Source organism: Podarcis liolepis (assembly GCF_965112155.1).
Source record: "Podarcis liolepis genome assembly, chromosome: 5".
Taxonomy (NCBI): domain Eukaryota; kingdom Metazoa; phylum Chordata; class Lepidosauria; order Squamata; family Lacertidae; genus Podarcis; species Podarcis liolepis.
Window position 1 is genome coordinate 23,274,559 of NC_139556.1, and position 18,571 is coordinate 23,293,129.

Consider the following 18,571-nt stretch of genomic DNA (forward strand, 5'->3'; position numbering starts at 1 on the left):
AAATCCAGATACTCAATCAAATCAGGAAATAGTTACTGGCCTAGTGTTTGTGATTTATTTAATTACTTGTTTATTAAATTTGTATACCATCCTATATACCTTCAGGTCACAGGGCAGTTCACAGGATAAAATCACAATATAAAAAACATCAAAATAAAAACAAAAGCAACCCAATAACACCCCATCCAAAAAAAATCCAACCCACATTTTAAAAGGGCATTGGATGTGAATCATGTGAATTGGATGTGAAACATGATGTGTTTCATTTTATGCCCATGTGTGTGTAGAAAAGAAGCATTATATTATTGCTCAAGAAAATGAACAACGGTTATAACCAGATCATTTATATGGTGTAAATCTGCATGAAGCAGTTCGAATGGTACAGATTGGACAACTGCCAGCTAAGTAGTCTATTTGAGGGTTAAAAAATGAAACAAAACAAACAAAAACCTTAAATCATTATTCATTTTTGGATCAACTTTTACAATTCCAAATTTAACTCTATTGCTGTCGTTATTTAAAGGAGAGAGACTATCAATGACACACTCCCCTGCCTGATGAAAATATGTCATAAGCTTAAACATTTCTGGACTTTACACTTTTGTGTGTTCCATCCCCCCCCCCCCCCCAAAAAAATCTGACTGGCCTGAAGTCTCAGCATTCTGTTTTGCATGCACAACTTGTGGTGTATCACTGTCATATGTGTTGGACTACCAGGAGCTCAGTAAACCACCTGAGGGTTTTCCCCCCTGCCTACCATGGTTTAAAAAACAGGGGAAATTGTCCGGTAGCTGGTGGGTTGCATCTTCTCTGGTGTGCAGGACTGCCAGTTATTGCATATGTATATAATATATTGCTTACTCATTCAGTATTTTGGCATCTGATTTATAGGAGGCCACTTCATACCATGTCAGAGCATTGATCCATCTAGCTTAGCACTGTGTGCTCCAGAAGTGGGGGGGACCTTTTTCAGCCAGGGGGAAACAATCCCTTCTTGGCAACCTAATGATCTGTAGGATGAAAGGGAAGACACAAATAAAAAGCCCATGCAGTGTCCTTGGCCACCTTGCAACGATGAGACAAACTCAAAACCCTGCCCATAGCAAACTTCTAAAGGAATTATCAAGTGCCCTGGGAATGAAGCAGAAAAAAAAGAAGTCTTTTCTCAAAGGAAGAAAACATTTGAGAAATTGGGAGGACAGATATCAGCATAGAACTAAAACCAGGTAAATATTGAAGTACTGTACGGGGGTTAAATATCCCCCTCACCCCCATAGACAGCAGCTCCATACTCTTGACTTCTTCCCCAACCCCTGTCCACTTTCCACCAGTCCAGTAACAGATGGCATATTTTTTAAATCACAAGTTGGCAGGAGTACTTCAGTATGTCTCAGGCTGCGGTATAGTCCTGTAATGGGGGTAATAAGTTACATGCAGTACTCAGCATTTTTAGAGTAGTCTGGTGGAACACATATTAGCGATCCCAGACTGGGTGTACTTGAAACTTCTCAGCTGAGTTTTCAAACCAGTACACCCTGTGCCCCAAAACGTAGAAAAGTTGTCGAGGGCTGATTTCTTATCCTTTGATAAAAAGCCTTCTGTTTTGACCACCAAACCTCTCAGCGTTAGTATTTGCAACTGTTTGGCACCATTTTTGAGTGAATTGGAGAACGTCAGATTTTGGATGAAATTGCTGTGACCACCCTTGACTGGCACATGAATATATTCACTTGTTTAGGAATCTTTGCAGTTCATTATTCTTAGGCTCTAAGAAACTTAACAATGATGGTTTCACTTCATTGCTAATTCTTTAGGCAGAAAAAAAGGTTTTTCTTTTTCTTTTGGATGCTGTGTCATTGTTTCCAAAATGCGGTCAAAAATATGGCAATGATTTCTAAGACTTATTGAAAATGTTCATGTCTAAGATTGCCTTGAGACTGTCATTTTCAAGAAATTGCACCACAGTGGTAAGTACTGCTCTTTTTTTATGCACCTGCTTTGTCTCTGTCATCATGTGTACTTGTGCAGTTTTGTGAATTGCTATCTCAATCTTCAGGTCTTGATAATTTGTTTGCTCCATGAAGGCGCCCATGTTGGCATATTGTTGAATTATACATAATGTATGTGAAGTGCTTTGAATACCCACAAAGCACTCTGTAAATACCAAGACTTTTACATATGCATTTCCCTTAGGAGCAATGCCTTCAGAACAAAGTGAGCATGTTCTCTTCATGGCCACGTGTCTTCATTGTTGGGTTATAGTTGCTGTTGAATCATTCTGCAACACTTAAAGGAAAATCACTCTGGGCAGTAAATCATTAGAGTAGGTTAGTAGCTGGCCGCAGTAATGCTGCATCGCCTCTTTTCGGTACGTTTCTCTTTTTTTTAAAGGCAGTTAGTCTGCAGTTTATAAGATGAGGAAATAGCATTGACTAAACTTTTTCTGGCAAGCCAACAGAAGACTTTTTTTGGTCAGAACTGAGCAACTATGGCAACCAATGACTAAATCTTCCCCTCTTAATATTTTGTTCCCTTTGGTGGTTTCAGTATCTTGTATATCTGCTCACTTCATAAAAATTGTTGCCTGGTTAGCTTGCATCAAAAAATGAAGTAGTTTTCCAGACAAATTCAACTGCTTCACTTGATATTCTTGCCTTGTTACTTTTTTTAAAAAATGAATTTTAAATAAGAGTTGTTCAGCACTGGAACAACTAGAATTCTATGATTCTATACTTAAAAGCACTTTTAGGGGTTAATCACAAATGTTTAACTCTTAAGAACTGTGCACATTACAAACACACATCACAACGGCAAGTAACAGTAACCTAAAGCATATTTTTTTAAAAAATCGAAATTGGCATCTTTATCAGAATATTTAGGTTTTCAAATTTTCAGTAAGCAGGCAGTTGCAGTTGTTAAAATACCCATGCACAATTAAAATTATTATCCCTTAACTGTGACTCTGTCTAATGATATGGAGAAACCGAATTCAGGTTAAACCATGAGATCTCAACAGAATTTGGGTTTGAAGTTCTTTGGGAGTTGTAACTGTAAATGCAGTGATGCCAGTATGTATAGCACGATAGCAGCAGGTAGGCTAACCTGTGTCCACTCAAACAACTCAACAAGAAAAACAAAACACCTCCGAGAATTTGGCTAGATGCACCCAGACTCCATTCAAGAGTTAATTGCTATGGATTTCCCCGATCACCACCAGCAGAATGCAATATTTCTGATTTTTGAACTTATAAGCAGGTTTTAGTTGCGTTGTCAAATAATTTGTTTCACTCAGCCACAGAATAGTTGTTTCTAATTTGGCCATTACAACTCCTGAAATTCCCAGCCATTTCACAATAATGGCTTGTGGAATTCTTTAAGTCATACGATAAAGACAGAAAATTGCAGAGTTCACTCTATGCCCATCCAAAAATGCCTCATTTATTTTTTTAAAAAAGCAAAACAAAACACTGAAGAAATGAGAATAATCAGCAAGGGGGAGGAGGACAGGAATCATTTGAGCAGTGGAAAGGCCTCAGTAATTCCAGTAGTACAGACAGAATGTGCGGCAAAACATAGACTGCCACTTGAGCAGGCGAGCAAACATTGGGATGAGGTATTTGTGCTTTTCCCTGTTAGCTACCAAACCAGATAAAATGAGTGCAATGTATGATGGAAATAATCATATAGGGAAGCTGTTGGTTTTTCCAAAACTCATTTCCCTGTGTAGTTGTATCCTTCATGGAAAAATAGCCTAGGGATTAGTCAGTGAACCACTCTGTTGCAAAGAGTGTTGGGTGATGTTTTTTGTTTTTTTCCAGAAATGTTTGCAATCTCTCTGGCAAATTTGTTTATAAACTCTTGGGTTTAAAATATTTTAAGAGTTCATTGCTCACTTGGACCCATTCAGTTTTAACAGCCATTTAGCATTGCCATTTCCCCTGATGAATACTCTTGATTACCAAGACTACCATATACTTGGTGTGGGTTCAAAAATGATATACCAGTTGATAAGTTTGCAGCTTGCCTGGTTGAAGCCGGAAACCATTACATCCAGAAAATGTATCAGTTTTATTTTATTTGCTGATTCAGCCATTCTGTCATAACAAGTTTACTGTACAAGGAGTTTGATATAAATATTGCAGTTGTTAACCTTGAGAAATAAACATGGAAATAATGGACTACTGATAGTTTTCAATGCATACCAGTAGTCTTTTGCCTGCTTTTAAATTTCCAATGTGTTTTGAGCAGGGCTGTCTTTACCCGGGGGTGCAAGGGGTGTGGGGCACTCGGGCGCTGAATTCTGGGGGGTGCCAGGCTCCCACCACTGAAGCCGCCTATATAATAATAATAATAATAATAATAATAATAATAATAATAATAATTTATTATTTATACCCCACCCATCTGGCTGAGTTTCCCCAGCAACTCTGGGCAGCTTCCAATCAAGTGTTAAAAACAATACAGAATTAAATATTAAAAACTTCCCTAAACAGGGCTGCCTTCAGATGACTTTTAAAAAGAAGATAACTGCTTATTTCCTTCACATCTGAAGGGAGGGCATTCCACAGGGCGGGCACCACTACCAAGAAGGCCCTCTGTCTGGTTCCCTGTAACCTCACTTCTCGCAATGAGGGAACCACCAGAAGGTCCTCGGTGCTGGATCTCAGTGTCCGGGCTGAACGATGGAGGTGGAGACGCTCCTTCAGGTATATAGGACCTAAGTGTATTGTTATTGAGCTGCTATGCGGCAGCAGGGTCAGCGACACCTTTGACACGACTGATCTCGCGCCGCCTGCCTGGCAGCAGCAGGCAGACAGACAGGCGGCGCGAGATCAGTCATGTCAAAGGTGCCGCTGACCCCGAGTGAAACTCGTATATGCGCGCTTGCAAGGGCCCTCCCAGCTCCTCTAGAAATAAGGGTGCTCCCACAAGGAAAGGCTGCCCGAGATGGCTCTCCCACACATGCGCACAATGCCCGCCCGTCTCATCTTTCAGACACCTTCCTACGACCGTAAGCACATGCACATTGATAGCATTGTACATATTCTACAGGAAACTGGATATACACATTTAAAATTTGTCCATTCAGATTATGTAGAAAAATCAATATTCCTTAAATGTCAGTCAGTATAGTATATTGCAGCAGAACCAAGCCTACATTGTGGAGGTAAATTGTGGCCATTTTTAATTAGGCGGTCTTGGCAATTGCACAAGTTATTTGTGTTTGGGGCAGGCTGATACGTTTCTAAGAAAGATTAGGAGCAGAAACAAAGTCTTCATACTGTTAGAATAGCTGATTTGAGTCTGTTAGTGAAAGGAACACATAACAGACTCTTAAAATGAACCCCGGTTCAGGTGATGTCAGTAAATCATGAGCTTTGCCAAACTGCAAGCTCAGACATAGGAGATGGGATGTAGTTTTGAATGGTAGTTTGCCACATAGCAGTTTCTGGATTTTTCTTCACAAATGCCATTTCAGCATAAAAGCAGGAGATAGAAATCCAGAAGTTATTTTTTCAGAAACGTCTGTTGAGAGGTCTGAATGCAGCCTATTTTCAGACTCTTAAATTATTTTTGGTAGGGGCATGGTGACCTAGTCCTTAGTGGACTGAGTAGCTGAGCAGAGCTTTGACATCATTAGTCTTGACGGGATCTGTAGAAATCCAAGTAGGACTGGTGATTAATTCTCTAGCAGCTATGCATGATAACTCTGTTTGCTCATAGAGAATTATAATCTTCTGACATTCTCTGCAAACTCTGGGTGTTTCTCCCCACCTTCAACCCTATGCTATGCATATTTACTTGACAGCTGTGCGTTGGACTTTTGTGGGACTTAGTCCAGGGGATACTTGTATAGTATTGCAGCCTTCAGGTATCTTAACACTTTCAAACTACCAGTACAGAAATACAGGTGTTGTCTTTATTCTTATTACTTTTGGGTTTTTAATCATTAATGTTGTACAGTCATACCTTGGGTTAATATGCTTCAGGTTGAGCGCTTTCGGGTTGCGCTCCGGGGTGACCCGGAAGTAACGGAATGCGTTACTTCCGGGTTTCACCGCTCGCACATGCGCAGACGGTCAAAATGACGTCACACGCATGCGTGGATTGTGTTTGCTTCAGGATGCAAACGGGGATCCGGAACGGATCCTGTTCATATCCAGAGGTACCACTGTATAGTGTTGGCCGCATTATTGTTATATGTTTGCTATTAACTAGAAATTGTGTGTGTGTGGAGGGGTGTTAAGTGGAATGTAAGTTGAGCAGTAGGCCTGGGCGATACATTGATACATTGCCTGGAAACCTGTTTAAAGTTAAGATCGCAAGAGCGATTCAGAAATTTTGCAGCAGGAATCCCCGTGTTTGCATTTGCAGTGTCACACGGTGCCCTGGCTGAAGTGCTCCACTCAGAACAACGCTACCTGCCTGGCCTTGTTGCCAGGAAGCTGCAGGAGCTATGCACAGTGACGCTGATCATCTGCATGGCTGGCAACTGCCTCCTACTTCCCTGCCTCCTTTCCAACATCATAATATATCGGGATATCACAAGTTTTAGCTGGCGATATATTATGATATATTTCAAAAGCAAATTTTCCTAGCCCTGTCAAACAGTTAATGTGCATGACAGCTAGTCATTGCGCACATTCACTTGGCTTCATGGAGAATGTGCATATAATGCTTCCATGAAGAAGGAATAGTGCATATTTCCTGGTCAATATGCATAATCTTCAACAGGCCTTGGAGAATGTGTGCATATTGACTGCTTGCGTGTTTCCCACAGGCATTTGGTTGGTCACTGTGAGAACAGGATGCTGGACTGAATGGGCCATTGGCCTGACCTAGTATTATTCTTATTAGGTTTTTTCTCCTTCTTGCTTTTTTGTGTTTTTGTCTTGTATTTTTAATTTGTGAACTGCACTGAACTCTGCGGATGTAGGGTGGTATACAATAAATTAAAAAAATTAAAATAAAATAAAACCTTTTTTCTTCCAGTAGTTCCCAGGAAAATATTTGGCAAAACTGTCATCCTAGCTTCACCGCTGATAAATATGATATAGATTTTAGAGAGGCTGTTTTTGCACAGCCCTATGAAAAACTGTTCCCTTAAACTTACCCTTTTGATCCTTTCCAGTTAAGCAAATATTTAACTCACAATTTTCACTTTGAGCAGCATTTATAAAAATTTCTGCAAATGACAATAGTGTTTGTTTTAATTCGGGTTACCACAGTTCATTTTCTATCAAGGAAATTGATGGAGAGAAAATTATTTACCTCTTGCAGTGGTAATGCATATCTGGCATTTTTTGAGGCCAGCTATGGAAATAGTTTGCTATACTATTTGGTTTCTGTAATGCATATTTGCTCTTTGGAGGCAATACAAGTTTATTGTCAGCGTTTGCCAAATTGGTCATCCTTTGGTGCAGGACTTCGAAATGCTGGCAGATTACATTAAGGATACGGGAACTAGTTGGGGGGGGGAATGATAATGCTTTCTAGTACTTGTTCCTTTGCATCTTCTGCTTCTCCCTCCCCCCCAAAAAAACTTTGGATGAATTATGTACACTTAGCCTTTGATAAGCCTAAAGAAGTAGCATATTTTTTCTTTTTCAAAGATTACCAACGGGTACTTTTATAAAAACTGTATTTGGTAGTAATTATAATGAAAGCTTTCTTGAGAGCCTGATGTTGCCAAGAAGCAGGTTAGACTTAAATGAGTACAAATTTGTTCTATGAAAGTCAGCCAGCTGATTTTCAAGTATTGATCTTCTTGAAGAAGGATCAGTCGCAGCTTAACACAGTCAAGCCCAAGTCATCTGCTGCTTAGTGTAGGACTTGACCTACTAAGCATCTTAATCTGTCAATAAAATTCTGCAATAGATAATGAAGGCAGGAGTCTGATTTTCATTTTGAACATTGGTTACTGCAGTCTCTCTCTCTCTCTGCCCCCTCTCCCTGCAAGAGTGCAATTTTCAACTTGGCTAGCATTTTGAAAGCAGGAGACACACTTGGGATGGTGCTTTTGTTGCAGAAATAGTTAACGAACTGCCTTGTAGAATCAGATCATTGTTCCATCTGCTGTGACTCGCAGCAGCTTGTCTAGCATTTGGCTAAGGTCTTTTCCTCATCTTGGTACTTGAAATACTTTAAGTGGAATTATGAGGGGTTGAATCTGGGTTTCATATATGAGAAGATTGTGCTCTGGAGTTCCTTTCACATTTTCAGTCTTGACAGCTGAGTTTGTTTGTTTTTCTACATAATAATGTACCTGGCTGAGCACCATCCTGAATATTGACACTCTCCTCACAATGTATAGTAATTCCTGAAGCAGTGGAATTTGTCACTGAGTTTAAAGTCTGTGACTGAATCAGTTCCTCCTGTAAATTGTTCCTAAGGTTATTATCGTACTGAGAGAGACAAAGGGACACAATATGAACTGTTCTACAAGAAGGCAGATGATATGGAGTACAGGCATGTCACACTGTTTCGTCCATTTGGGCCCCTAATGAAAGTGAAGAGTGAAACTGTTGACATCTCCAGGTCAATAATAAACATCATTGTTCCCCTTGCTGGAAGGACGGAGGTTTTTGCACAGTTCATGCAAAACTTCAGGTAAGTGCTCCAGAAACTAGGCCCTATACCAATCCTATGTAGTCATTTTCTACAGTAGAAGGCAAATACAGTGAATCTTCCAATCAGCTATGACGCTTAGTGGTATTGTAGAACACTGGTAGTTCCCGTTTGGAGAAGCATCTTCTCAATTTAAAATCTGAGATGTTTTTTTGCCTCTGAAATATAGGATAGTGTGCAAAATGTGACCATAGATTGCTGGAGCATTTGGTACCTGATGTGCAATGGATTAAACATTAGCCACATCTCAAGAAGCAGTAAGGGGAAGAAGGCATAAAGGATGAATGAGCTGTGCCCGTTTGTCATTCATTTATATTGGGCATCACACCTATAAGCCTGGTATTCCCGACAGTGCAGTGACTTAGTGATTAATTTGATCAGATTGATTTCTAGGATGCAATAGGTAAATGTATTTGCAAATAGAACAAATCCAGTATGCAATATTTGCTATTTTAAATTACAAAACCCCTTGTTAAGCTATTGCAATACCAAATACTTGTTTTGCTTCTCCAGGGAAGTGTGCATTAACCAGGACAAGCGAATTCACCTCACAGTTGTATATTTTGGACATGAGGGGCTTTCTGACGTCAAGAGCATCTTAGAATCAGTTGCTAGGTGAGTTGAAAAAGTTCAAACTTTTGATTATGTAAAAAAACAAAGCAGCAATTAGCTGTTTAAATTTGTCTTAATGAGGCGCTGGTATAATGCTTCCCCCCAGATAATGCAATGGGTTTTGATGACTGGCTGGGGTTAGTAGAAAACCTTCAGAGAAGCCCATGCAATGTTATCACTTTGCATTTTAGTTACAGATAGGTAGCCGTGTTGGTCTGCCATAGTCAAAACAAAAAAATTCCTTCCCGTAGCACCTTAAAGACCAACTAAGTTAGTTCTTGGTATGAGCTTTCGTGTGCAAGCACACTTCTTCAGATACCTTCTTCAGGTATCTGAAGAAGTGTGCTTGCACACGAAAGCTCATACCAAGAACTAACTTAGTTGGTCTTTAAGGTGCTACCGGAAGGAATTTTTTTGTTTTGACTTTGCATTTTAGTGAGTGAGTAGCAAAGTTTTTATTTTTCTGAATTTATTTTTTAGCAAAATCAATATTCTACTGTTCCTTTGCAAGAAAACACATTGCAACAAACCACAACAAACACAAATCAATGCAAAAGCATCACATAAGTATAAACAGCCTTTGTTTAAAAAAGCAACAACCAGAGGGGGAAAAGACCCCAAACTCAGCAGCAGCAGAAATAATCAAGAGAATCAGCCATTACCAAAAGCTTCCCAAAACAGCTGTTTCTTTATTTTATATAGCTGTATACTGCTTAATACCAGAGCAGTCTCTAAGCAGTTTCTAAAAAGATGTCACCTCTAGTAGTGTTGAGGCCAGGTTGGCATTTCTGGGGGAAACAGTTCACAATGACTGTATTGGGGACATCTCTATATTCGCTGAATTCATGTAACTATTAGATAGCTTTTTTTGAACAAAAATCTGTGGTAGCTCTAAGATTTGCTGATGTGGCATTTTTTTCTAAAGCATAAAAATATCCTATGCCAGTAGGAGATTTTAAATGACAAAATAGAGGGTGTTGATAAGCACTCAGAGACTTCCATATGTGTTTATGGTTCTGTGTTCAAAATACATCTACATTGGCAAACTGGTTTTTTTTTGGGGGGGGGGAGTGGTAATTTACAGCAAACTTATTGCAGGCAAGGTATTTCAAGTTTTTCTTGAAACTGTTTAATTTAGTGGTAGAAGTGAAATCTTGCTACCATCTTGATCCTATATATTTCTGTTTCATATCTGGAGCAGAATATAGAAACTAAAGATAAAAATGTATTGACTTGCAAAGAAGGCATCAAGAGTTCTAGAGTTCAAGTGCCACTACAGATAACACTCTAATTTGTCACCTAGTTGCCATTGCTTCTGACATAATCCAGCAGAAACATATCCCAATTGGCAGCATCCATAAGTTCAAAACCTCTTCCATAAAAGAGATTGAGCCCAGGCTGTATACGAAACATAGTTTGCCAAGCTGAAGCTGATGTGTCATAAACTGAACAGTTTAACACTACTCTTTTCCTATGTCCCCACCCCTCTTTTTTTTCCCTTAGAGAGGCTAACTTTCATAATTACACCCTGGTTTCTTTGAATGAGGAATTCAATCGTGGTCGGGGACTAGATGTGGGTGCCAGAGCCTGGGAAAAAGGCGAGGTCTTGATGTTCTTCTGCGATGTTGATATTTATTTCACAGCCGAGTTCTTAAATAGCTGCCGCTTGAATGCTGAGCCAGGTATGTTCACACTAGGTTTCTAAAGTCAGCAGAGGCCGCCAAGGCTTCTGGAAAGTGGGAGGGTTGCAAGTCCCACCAGCTCTACTCAATACTGCTTCTCAGTGCTCTTCCCATAGAAGTGTCTGCTATCATCCATGATAGTTAAATGGAATGAAAAGGCTCAGAGGCAGGATTCCTCCACATACCAGATCCTGGGGACAAATAGGAATGTTGTCTCTATTCATCACATGCATAGTTTCCACTGGCCACCATGAAAAGCATAACACTGGGATAAGTGTGGGCAGATAATTTGTTAGGGACTGGAAACTTGAGTATAAAACCAAGATGGGAACTGAGCTTCAAATAGTGGAGTGGCATAGGCCACCTGGTAGAGCATTCAGTGCTGCATGCAGAAGGCCCCCAAGTTCAACTCACAGCATCTTCCATTAGCACTGGAATGTCTCCTGTCCAAAACCAGAAAGCTGCTGCCACTCACGTAAACAGTTATGAGCTAGATGGACCAATGTTCTCACTTGGATTAAGCAGTTTTCTATGTTCCTGTCTCCTATCTTCTCTTGCCCAGCACCCCCACAGGCAGGGGACAACCCCACTGTGCATCTTTAAACTGGCACAGGCACCTCTTCATTAGATCCTACGTAATAAAAGAATTAAATCTTGGTCTCCCCAAGATGTGACACTCTAATCACTATCCAACACCCTTGGCAAGAGCCACATCTGGAATTGGGCCAAAATTTACAGCAATGGCAAAGACTATATCTTTTATTTTAGAGGGATGTTGAGGTTAGGAGTCATGTGTCTTTCACATACTGGTGTTTGACCCTTTTCGAAAGTTTTATTTATAGTTACCTTCATCAGAACGATCTCCTCCAGTCAGGAATAATTTTGAACACTGTTGCTTTTAACTCCTCGGGTTATTTGATGCTCTTGTTCCAGACCCAAATATAATATTTGGCTGTGCATGCTTGGTTCCATTCCCCCTTTGTGCTGTGATTGATGCATAACATGGGTTTTTTGAGCAAAAGTCTTAAGAGGCAGACTTTTTTCTTTTCTTTTGCTTGTTAGATGGATTACTGTTTAATAAAAAAAAAATAGAGGAAACGTGCAGCTGCTTTTTTCTGCCCAAAGATGTCCCATAAGGAGTAACAAATCTCTCCTGTCTCTGTAGGGAAGAAAGTTTTCTATCCTGTGGTATTCAGCCTTTATAATCCTGCCATTGTCTATGCTAATCAAGATGTGCCACCCCCTGTGGAGCAGCAGTTGGTAAGTGACTGGAGTTTAAAGAAGCTTAAAAACCTTGTTCTCCTTATTAACCGTAGCAGCTTCAATGCAGTGTTTGATGGAAGAACTGTTTATCGTGGAAAGTAGGTCCTTTAAATTTAGCTCTGTTGAGCCTTCTCCATTAAGCAGAGAGGACAAGAGTCAGATCAAAAGAAGAAGAAATTTGAAATATTTAAAACACTGCATGGGATGATGAAAACTTATAAATTCAACACTCATTGAAACATAAAACAAATGTGTAAATGAGCACATTCATTTACATCCCATGGAGCATGTAAATCATTATATGCTAGGTAGGGGAAATTCAAATGTGAAATAAATAGAGCGAATAAAGATTTCAGCAATTTACTAAAGAACAATCAACTTAGAAGAATTTGGAAATAAAAATAATTAACCAAACAGATACTAGTAAGCCTTAAATTGCATACTCCTTAAATGTTCCATAGTCCAAAAAGCTTCCTAAATTCCCAACTATTCATCCAGTTAACCTAAAGATAAAAAATGGAGAAGGAAGATTATAGCTTTATCCACATATAGACTGGTGCTAATGCCAGTTATCCTCCTCTTCTTCTTCTTCTTCTTCTTCTTCTATGGCGATGAGTTCTATGGCGATGAGAGAAAGAGAGAGGGGGGCCAGACTGTGCCTTGGCCAAAGGCCTGGCGGAACTGCTCTGTCTTGCAAGCCTTGCGGAAAGATATCAAGTCCCACAGGGCCCTAGTCTCTTGTGACAGAGCATTCCACCAGATTGGGGCCATGGCCAAAAAAGCCCTGGCTCTGCTCGAGGCCAACCTAACCTCCCTGTGGCCCAGGATCTCCAAGATGTTTTTATTTGAAGACTGTAAGGTCCTCCGTGGGACATACCAGGAGAGGCGGTCCCGTAGGTACGAGGGTCCTAGGCCGTATAGGGCTTTAAAGGTTAAAACCAGCACCTTAAACATGATCCTTTACTCCAGAATTTACCCCACACTCTTCAGTAAAAATGACAATAATTCAGCAGCATCTACAGATGATGCATACAAACATCTTGCAAAGCTTGCAGAATTTTGTGTTCAGTTGTGTTTTTTTAAAAAAGTATCAGAGTCAGTGGTCAAAGGTGAAGGATTCTACCACACCATTTGCAGAAAAAGAAAATGGCATGTTCCTAATGATACATGGTGTTTGCTTCATTAAAGAAGAAAACTGAGAAACATTAGATGAGGACAAAACTGGAAATCTGTTTCCAGTTCCAATGTGTAGCGCACTGGCTGGAGTACGAGGTAGGCTAAGGTCCTATTCATGCTGCATGTAAAGCTGTAAAGTAGGGAGCCTCCACAGCTGAAGGCCTATATGGTCAAGGAAGGCTGCTAAAGCTGGGGATCACACAGGAAGTTCATAGAAGGCCAAGGAGATAGAAGAAGAGGAATTGCGGTGTGTGTATCTTTACACAGGCTGATTTGATTACTTTGCACCTACTTCTGCCTGCCAAATGTGCCTATGGAAGTGCCGCCAGCAGCATCCCAGAAGCATAAAGCCTTCAAACTGAGCTTTGTGGGGCTGAGCCAACCCCGGATCCATTAAATCCTGTGTTATCCCTGCTGCTGCATCAGGTGTGACCTGGGCCAACCAGTGCCCCAGCTCCAGGCTGGCGTTGCAGTCATTCTGCCACTGCTTCTTCATGAAGCCAGGCTATGGGCGGGGCGAGTTAGGATTGCTTCCTTAGTCTCACTTCAGCTTGAACTTGATGGGACAACGAACATGGAAATCCCAGCGAAAACACATTCAGGGCACATTACGACCGTGTGTTGTTATAGAGAAGCGGGTAGTCTACATGCCATTTTTGGAAATAAACTCGTGTTGCCTGTTATGCCTAGTTTTGCCTTGATGCTATTGTTTCCTTTTGGCACTGCAAATTTTTGAATGATTTCACTAACACATGCATTTTTATGGACACTGTATCCCAACGTATGCATTTTTGTACATGCTTAATTGGCTAGACAACTGCAAAATTTGAAGGACAGCTGTACTTCGGTTCTCAGATTGTTTTGGAAACTGCCAATTAGGTACCTTTAAATGCAAATCGAATTGAAATTCTCCCCCATCTCTAGTGGGTGGTGAGTGAATTGTTTACTGGGATAATTAATTTCAGATCCTGCTTCTTTTCAAAATGCCTAAATATGCATACTTTTATAATTGTAGGTGCACAAAAAGGATTCTGGTTTTTGGAGAGATTTTGGTTTTGGAATGACTTGTCAGTATCGAACAGATTTCTTGGCTGTTGGTAAGATGCTTTGCTTTATGATTTTTGTCTTGGATTTTGTCAGATATCCTCTGTTTACTGATTGACATGGGAATGTTGCTTCTTGCTGGATATTCTGCACAAATACCCAGCTCCAGTGACTCTTGCTCTCACTAAGGAAGAAAAATGATTTCTTCCAGGAAACTATTACTTTACATTATTTCTGCCTGGCCTTTCAGTCTAAAGACACCCAGGGCATACTTAATTAAGTCATGGTTCTTGAACTTTGTAGGAATAAAATGTGTGAGTTATTCACCCATGCGGTTTCTTGCTTGAGCATTTAAAAAGCTAGCACAAGCCTCACAGCTTAGTTTTGTCTATATATGTTGGCACCACCTTGTGGCTTAACTGAGTTTTGATATTGTGTAATAGCTTTATGTCTTATTTTAGTTACTGCACAATATTAATGCTGCTTTTAAAAAATGCAGTAGCACTGCACCAATATTTTTTGTGTGTGTCTTGCCTCTCTTAATATTTTTAATTAAGGCAAATTACTATTTACTTCCTGTTTGTCTGTGGGCAGCCCAAGCCTAAGTATGTGTCACTCCTCCAGCTTCTAGATTTTTTTTTGTCCCCTGTCCATGAAAGATGAGTATGTCCATAGTGCCATAGGATTAGGTTATCTAAAGAAGAGGAACAATTCCTAGGGAAGGGATAACTGGAGGAGACAAATAAAGCCAATTCAGTGGAACAAGAGTTTGGGCAGGGAGATCAGAAACCATTCCAAAGAAAAAGAGAAAGGAATAACCACTTTTGCTATAGAATTCATCAGTCTTGGTAATTTTGTGTGTCCCCACTGATTGTTGTTTGGCTTTGGGGCCTTAACTAACTCTTGCTGATTTTTAAAGGAAACTTTTTATTTCAAAATTTGACTATTGCTGACAAGGAATTGCTCTTTTGCCGTGTCCATATTACAATTTTTTTTTGCTTTTAAACAGCTCATGTTTTTCTATAATCTGGACTTCTCAGTTTATTACTTGTATCTTGTTGTACACCTGTGCTAATTATTTTAGTATTTTTTCTGCCAGAAAGGGTGCATTTTATGCTACTTCTGTTCTTTGTGCAGTGTTGTGTTTCATACTGAATTTTATTCTTTTAATGCTTTTAATAAATAAAATAAATGATAAATTGCAATGACTAATATTTCTTTGCTTTATTGCTTGCTTTAACTGCAGCTGAAAGTAGAGGGGATTGTTGAATGGGAAAGTGTATGTATAAATGGCAGTGCTTTCGTGTAAAAAATGTGTGTGTGCGTGTTCATAGCTTCCCTTAATGACTCTGGAAACTAATTCTTCCCTTTCAGGAATAAGATTTTATATGACATCAGGACCTGAGTACTAGCATGTGTGTAGCTATAGCTTTCTTGCAGAGCTTATAGGCAATTGTTAGCTTATATCAGGGATGAGGAATATGTGGACCTCATGAGATTGTTGGACTCCATTCCTTTAATCCCTTACCATTGGCTGAAGTTGGTGGGAACTGGAGTTGAACAAACTTTGGAGGGTTATGGGTTCCCCATTTTTGGCTTTCACCTATCTTTCAGTTACAAGAGTTCTTGGACTTCATTTTTTGCCATCTTCATGTTTTAAAAATGGCGAATACAGTGGTACCTCGGGTTAAGTACTTAATTCGTTCTGGAGGTGCGTTCTTAACCTGAAACTGTTCTTAACCTGAAGCACCACTTTAGCTAATGGGGCCTCCTGCTGCCGCCGCACCGCCTGAGCACGATTTCTGTTCTCATCCTGAAGCAAAGTTCTTAACCTAAAGCACTATTTCTGGGTTAGTGGAGTCTGTAACCTGAAGCGTATGTAACCTGAACTGTATGTAACCCGAGGTACCACTGTAACTGCTAAAGAATTAGCAGCAAGATGGCTGCACTCATTGTGCAGATTTTTCATGATTTCTGATGGATCTAGGTTCTGGAAGCTGTTCACAACTGAGGACAACAGTTGAATAATTCCAACTAAAATATAAGATGCGATCATCTTTGTTAAACAGGTTGCCCTTCTCTGTTAGTGATTACATACATAAAATTTTGTTGACGCCTAGGTGATTAGAATCTGAAGCTCTTCAGACAAGGACTTGCCCTTTATTACCTAACTTGCAGCTTGAGATCTCTACTTTGAATTATCTTTTAACCTTGTGAGTCCTGCTGGTTTATCTTGCTTGGAGATATAGGATCTTGAAAATGAATGTATCTTCTCTACACCTCTGCTTGTGAAGTAATTTGATTACGGCATTTCTGATTTCTGTCTTTGATTTATTGCAGGGGGCTTTGACTTGGAAGTCAAAGGCTGGGGTGGAGAAGATGTCCACCTTTATCGAAAGTACTTGCATGGTGATCTGATTGTGGCCAGGACCCCAGTCCCTGGCCTCTTTCATCTCTGGCATGAGAAGCATTGTGCCGATGAACTGACTCCGGAGCAATATCGCATGTGTATCCAGTCTAAAGCCATGAATGAGGCCTCTCACTCTCACCTTGGGATGCTGGTGTTCAGAGAGGAGATTGAGACCCACCTGCGTAAGCAGGCGTACAGGACTAACAGTGAAGCAATAGGTTAAAATGACCCTCAGTGCAATCCTAAGACTCTCGAGCTGCTATGAACCAGCATCGTTCTGAAGCCTTAATTATAACTCAGCTAAAAAAAAACAACGCAGTGCCTCTCTCTTGCTGAAGATGATTTCAAAGATCTTTCTCTGGCCAGCTGTTACCTACACATTGCACCAGATCAGGCACTTGAGCGAAAGGAAGCATTTCAGTTTGCTTTTAACATGTCTAACTGCATGGGGGGTTGTGGGCAAGGGAACAAGAACAGAGTATATTAACTTTTCTGCATCTAGATTTTTCTTTTAACATTTTCATTTTTCAGATTTGCATTATGTGGGAATAAGAGTCACAACTGAATGAAAAACTGCCTTCTCCACTGCCTGTCATTATTCTGTGCTGCTTGCTTCACTGTAGTTTTTTTAGAAAGGGACACTATAAGTACGTACGCATTCCGTGGGAAGAATAAAGCCCTGAGGCAAGAGCCCGTGGAGAATTATATGCAAAAAAACCCCACCATGGTATGTTGTGCAGCCAGAATCACTGAATTCGCCTTATTAACCATCAGGTACATAAATCAACTTGCAAAAATATGTATTTAAGGTATTTAAAAGAAAGGACGTTGAACAGTTTACAATAATATTGCATTTCTGTTCTTTATTGGATTGTAAATGAATTGAGCTTGTATGCTGTCTGCTTATCCTAGCTACTGGCCAAATAATTTTATTTTTTGCATGTTTTGGGATGTAGAAAGAAATGCTGTCTTGAACATAAGCAGTTCATTTCACTGCCTCATTATTACACTTCTGATATCCTTTGTTCTTCAGGTGAGTGTTGAAGTCTCTGTCACTTGGGAGAGGGGACAGGAGGAAAGACGGCAATCGCTTGCTAACTTGGGGCTGTTTTATTTTACTTTTGGCACTGGGCACAATAATGTCTCCTGCTTAGGCCCCATTGAAACGAACAAGAGTTGCAGAAAAGCAGAGCTGTGCTTTTGTGCAGTCTCTTATCCGTTTCGAATGGGGTCTGCAACAGAAACACTGGGAGCATTGTGCCAATTGAATTTGTGGGCAATGAAAATAATACGGCTTTTAGCTCTGAAAGACTATGTACTGTTTGAAAATGGTTCTGGACACTGATCTTTTTTAAAAACATGTAATTTGCCTTTATAACATTGTGAAGAACAATGTAACTTGTCTGAAGTGGAGAGAATGTAATGCAAGTTGGCTTGCTGTTGTCTTCTCTTTATAATTAAATTGAATACTACTGTGTTTTAATATAGGACTGGTTTCTTGTTTTGAGGTCATGAAGCAATGTGCTACAGCCCTAAAGTGCGTTGTGAATGCATATAGTGTAGTGTGGCCAGCAAAAAAGAAAGCAAATGTTGTGTACTTCCAAAGATACAAGTTATGACTGTAGATTGAAGATGATGGCATATCTTCTGTGAGGAATCGGATGCATCAAAATCCAATTGCATGAGAAATCAGGTGCATAGTTTCTGTTACATGGGATGCTGCAAAGAACAGTCACAAAAGGGTTTGTTTGTTTTT

General features: G+C 40.0%; 1 protein-coding gene across 2 annotated transcripts in view; it reads left to right on the plus strand.

Moving 5' to 3' along the window:
- CSGALNACT2 (chondroitin sulfate N-acetylgalactosaminyltransferase 2) overlaps positions 1-18,298 on the plus strand; it is a 33,142-nt gene extending 14,844 nt beyond the window's left edge. For both annotated transcript variants that reach the window (XM_083502690.1, XM_083502689.1), the window contains exons 3-8: positions 8,394-8,610; positions 9,142-9,243; positions 10,744-10,922; positions 12,088-12,182; positions 14,377-14,458; positions 16,746-18,298. In XM_083502690.1, coding sequence (XP_083358816.1) covers positions 8,394-8,610; positions 9,142-9,243; positions 10,744-10,922; positions 12,088-12,182; positions 14,377-14,458; positions 16,746-17,038 — 968 coding nt within the window. In that variant the 3' untranslated portion in view covers positions 17,039-18,298. The remainder of the gene's footprint in view (positions 1-8,393; positions 8,611-9,141; positions 9,244-10,743; positions 10,923-12,087; positions 12,183-14,376; positions 14,459-16,745) is intronic.
- The last annotated feature ends 273 nt before the right edge of the window (positions 18,299-18,571 follow it).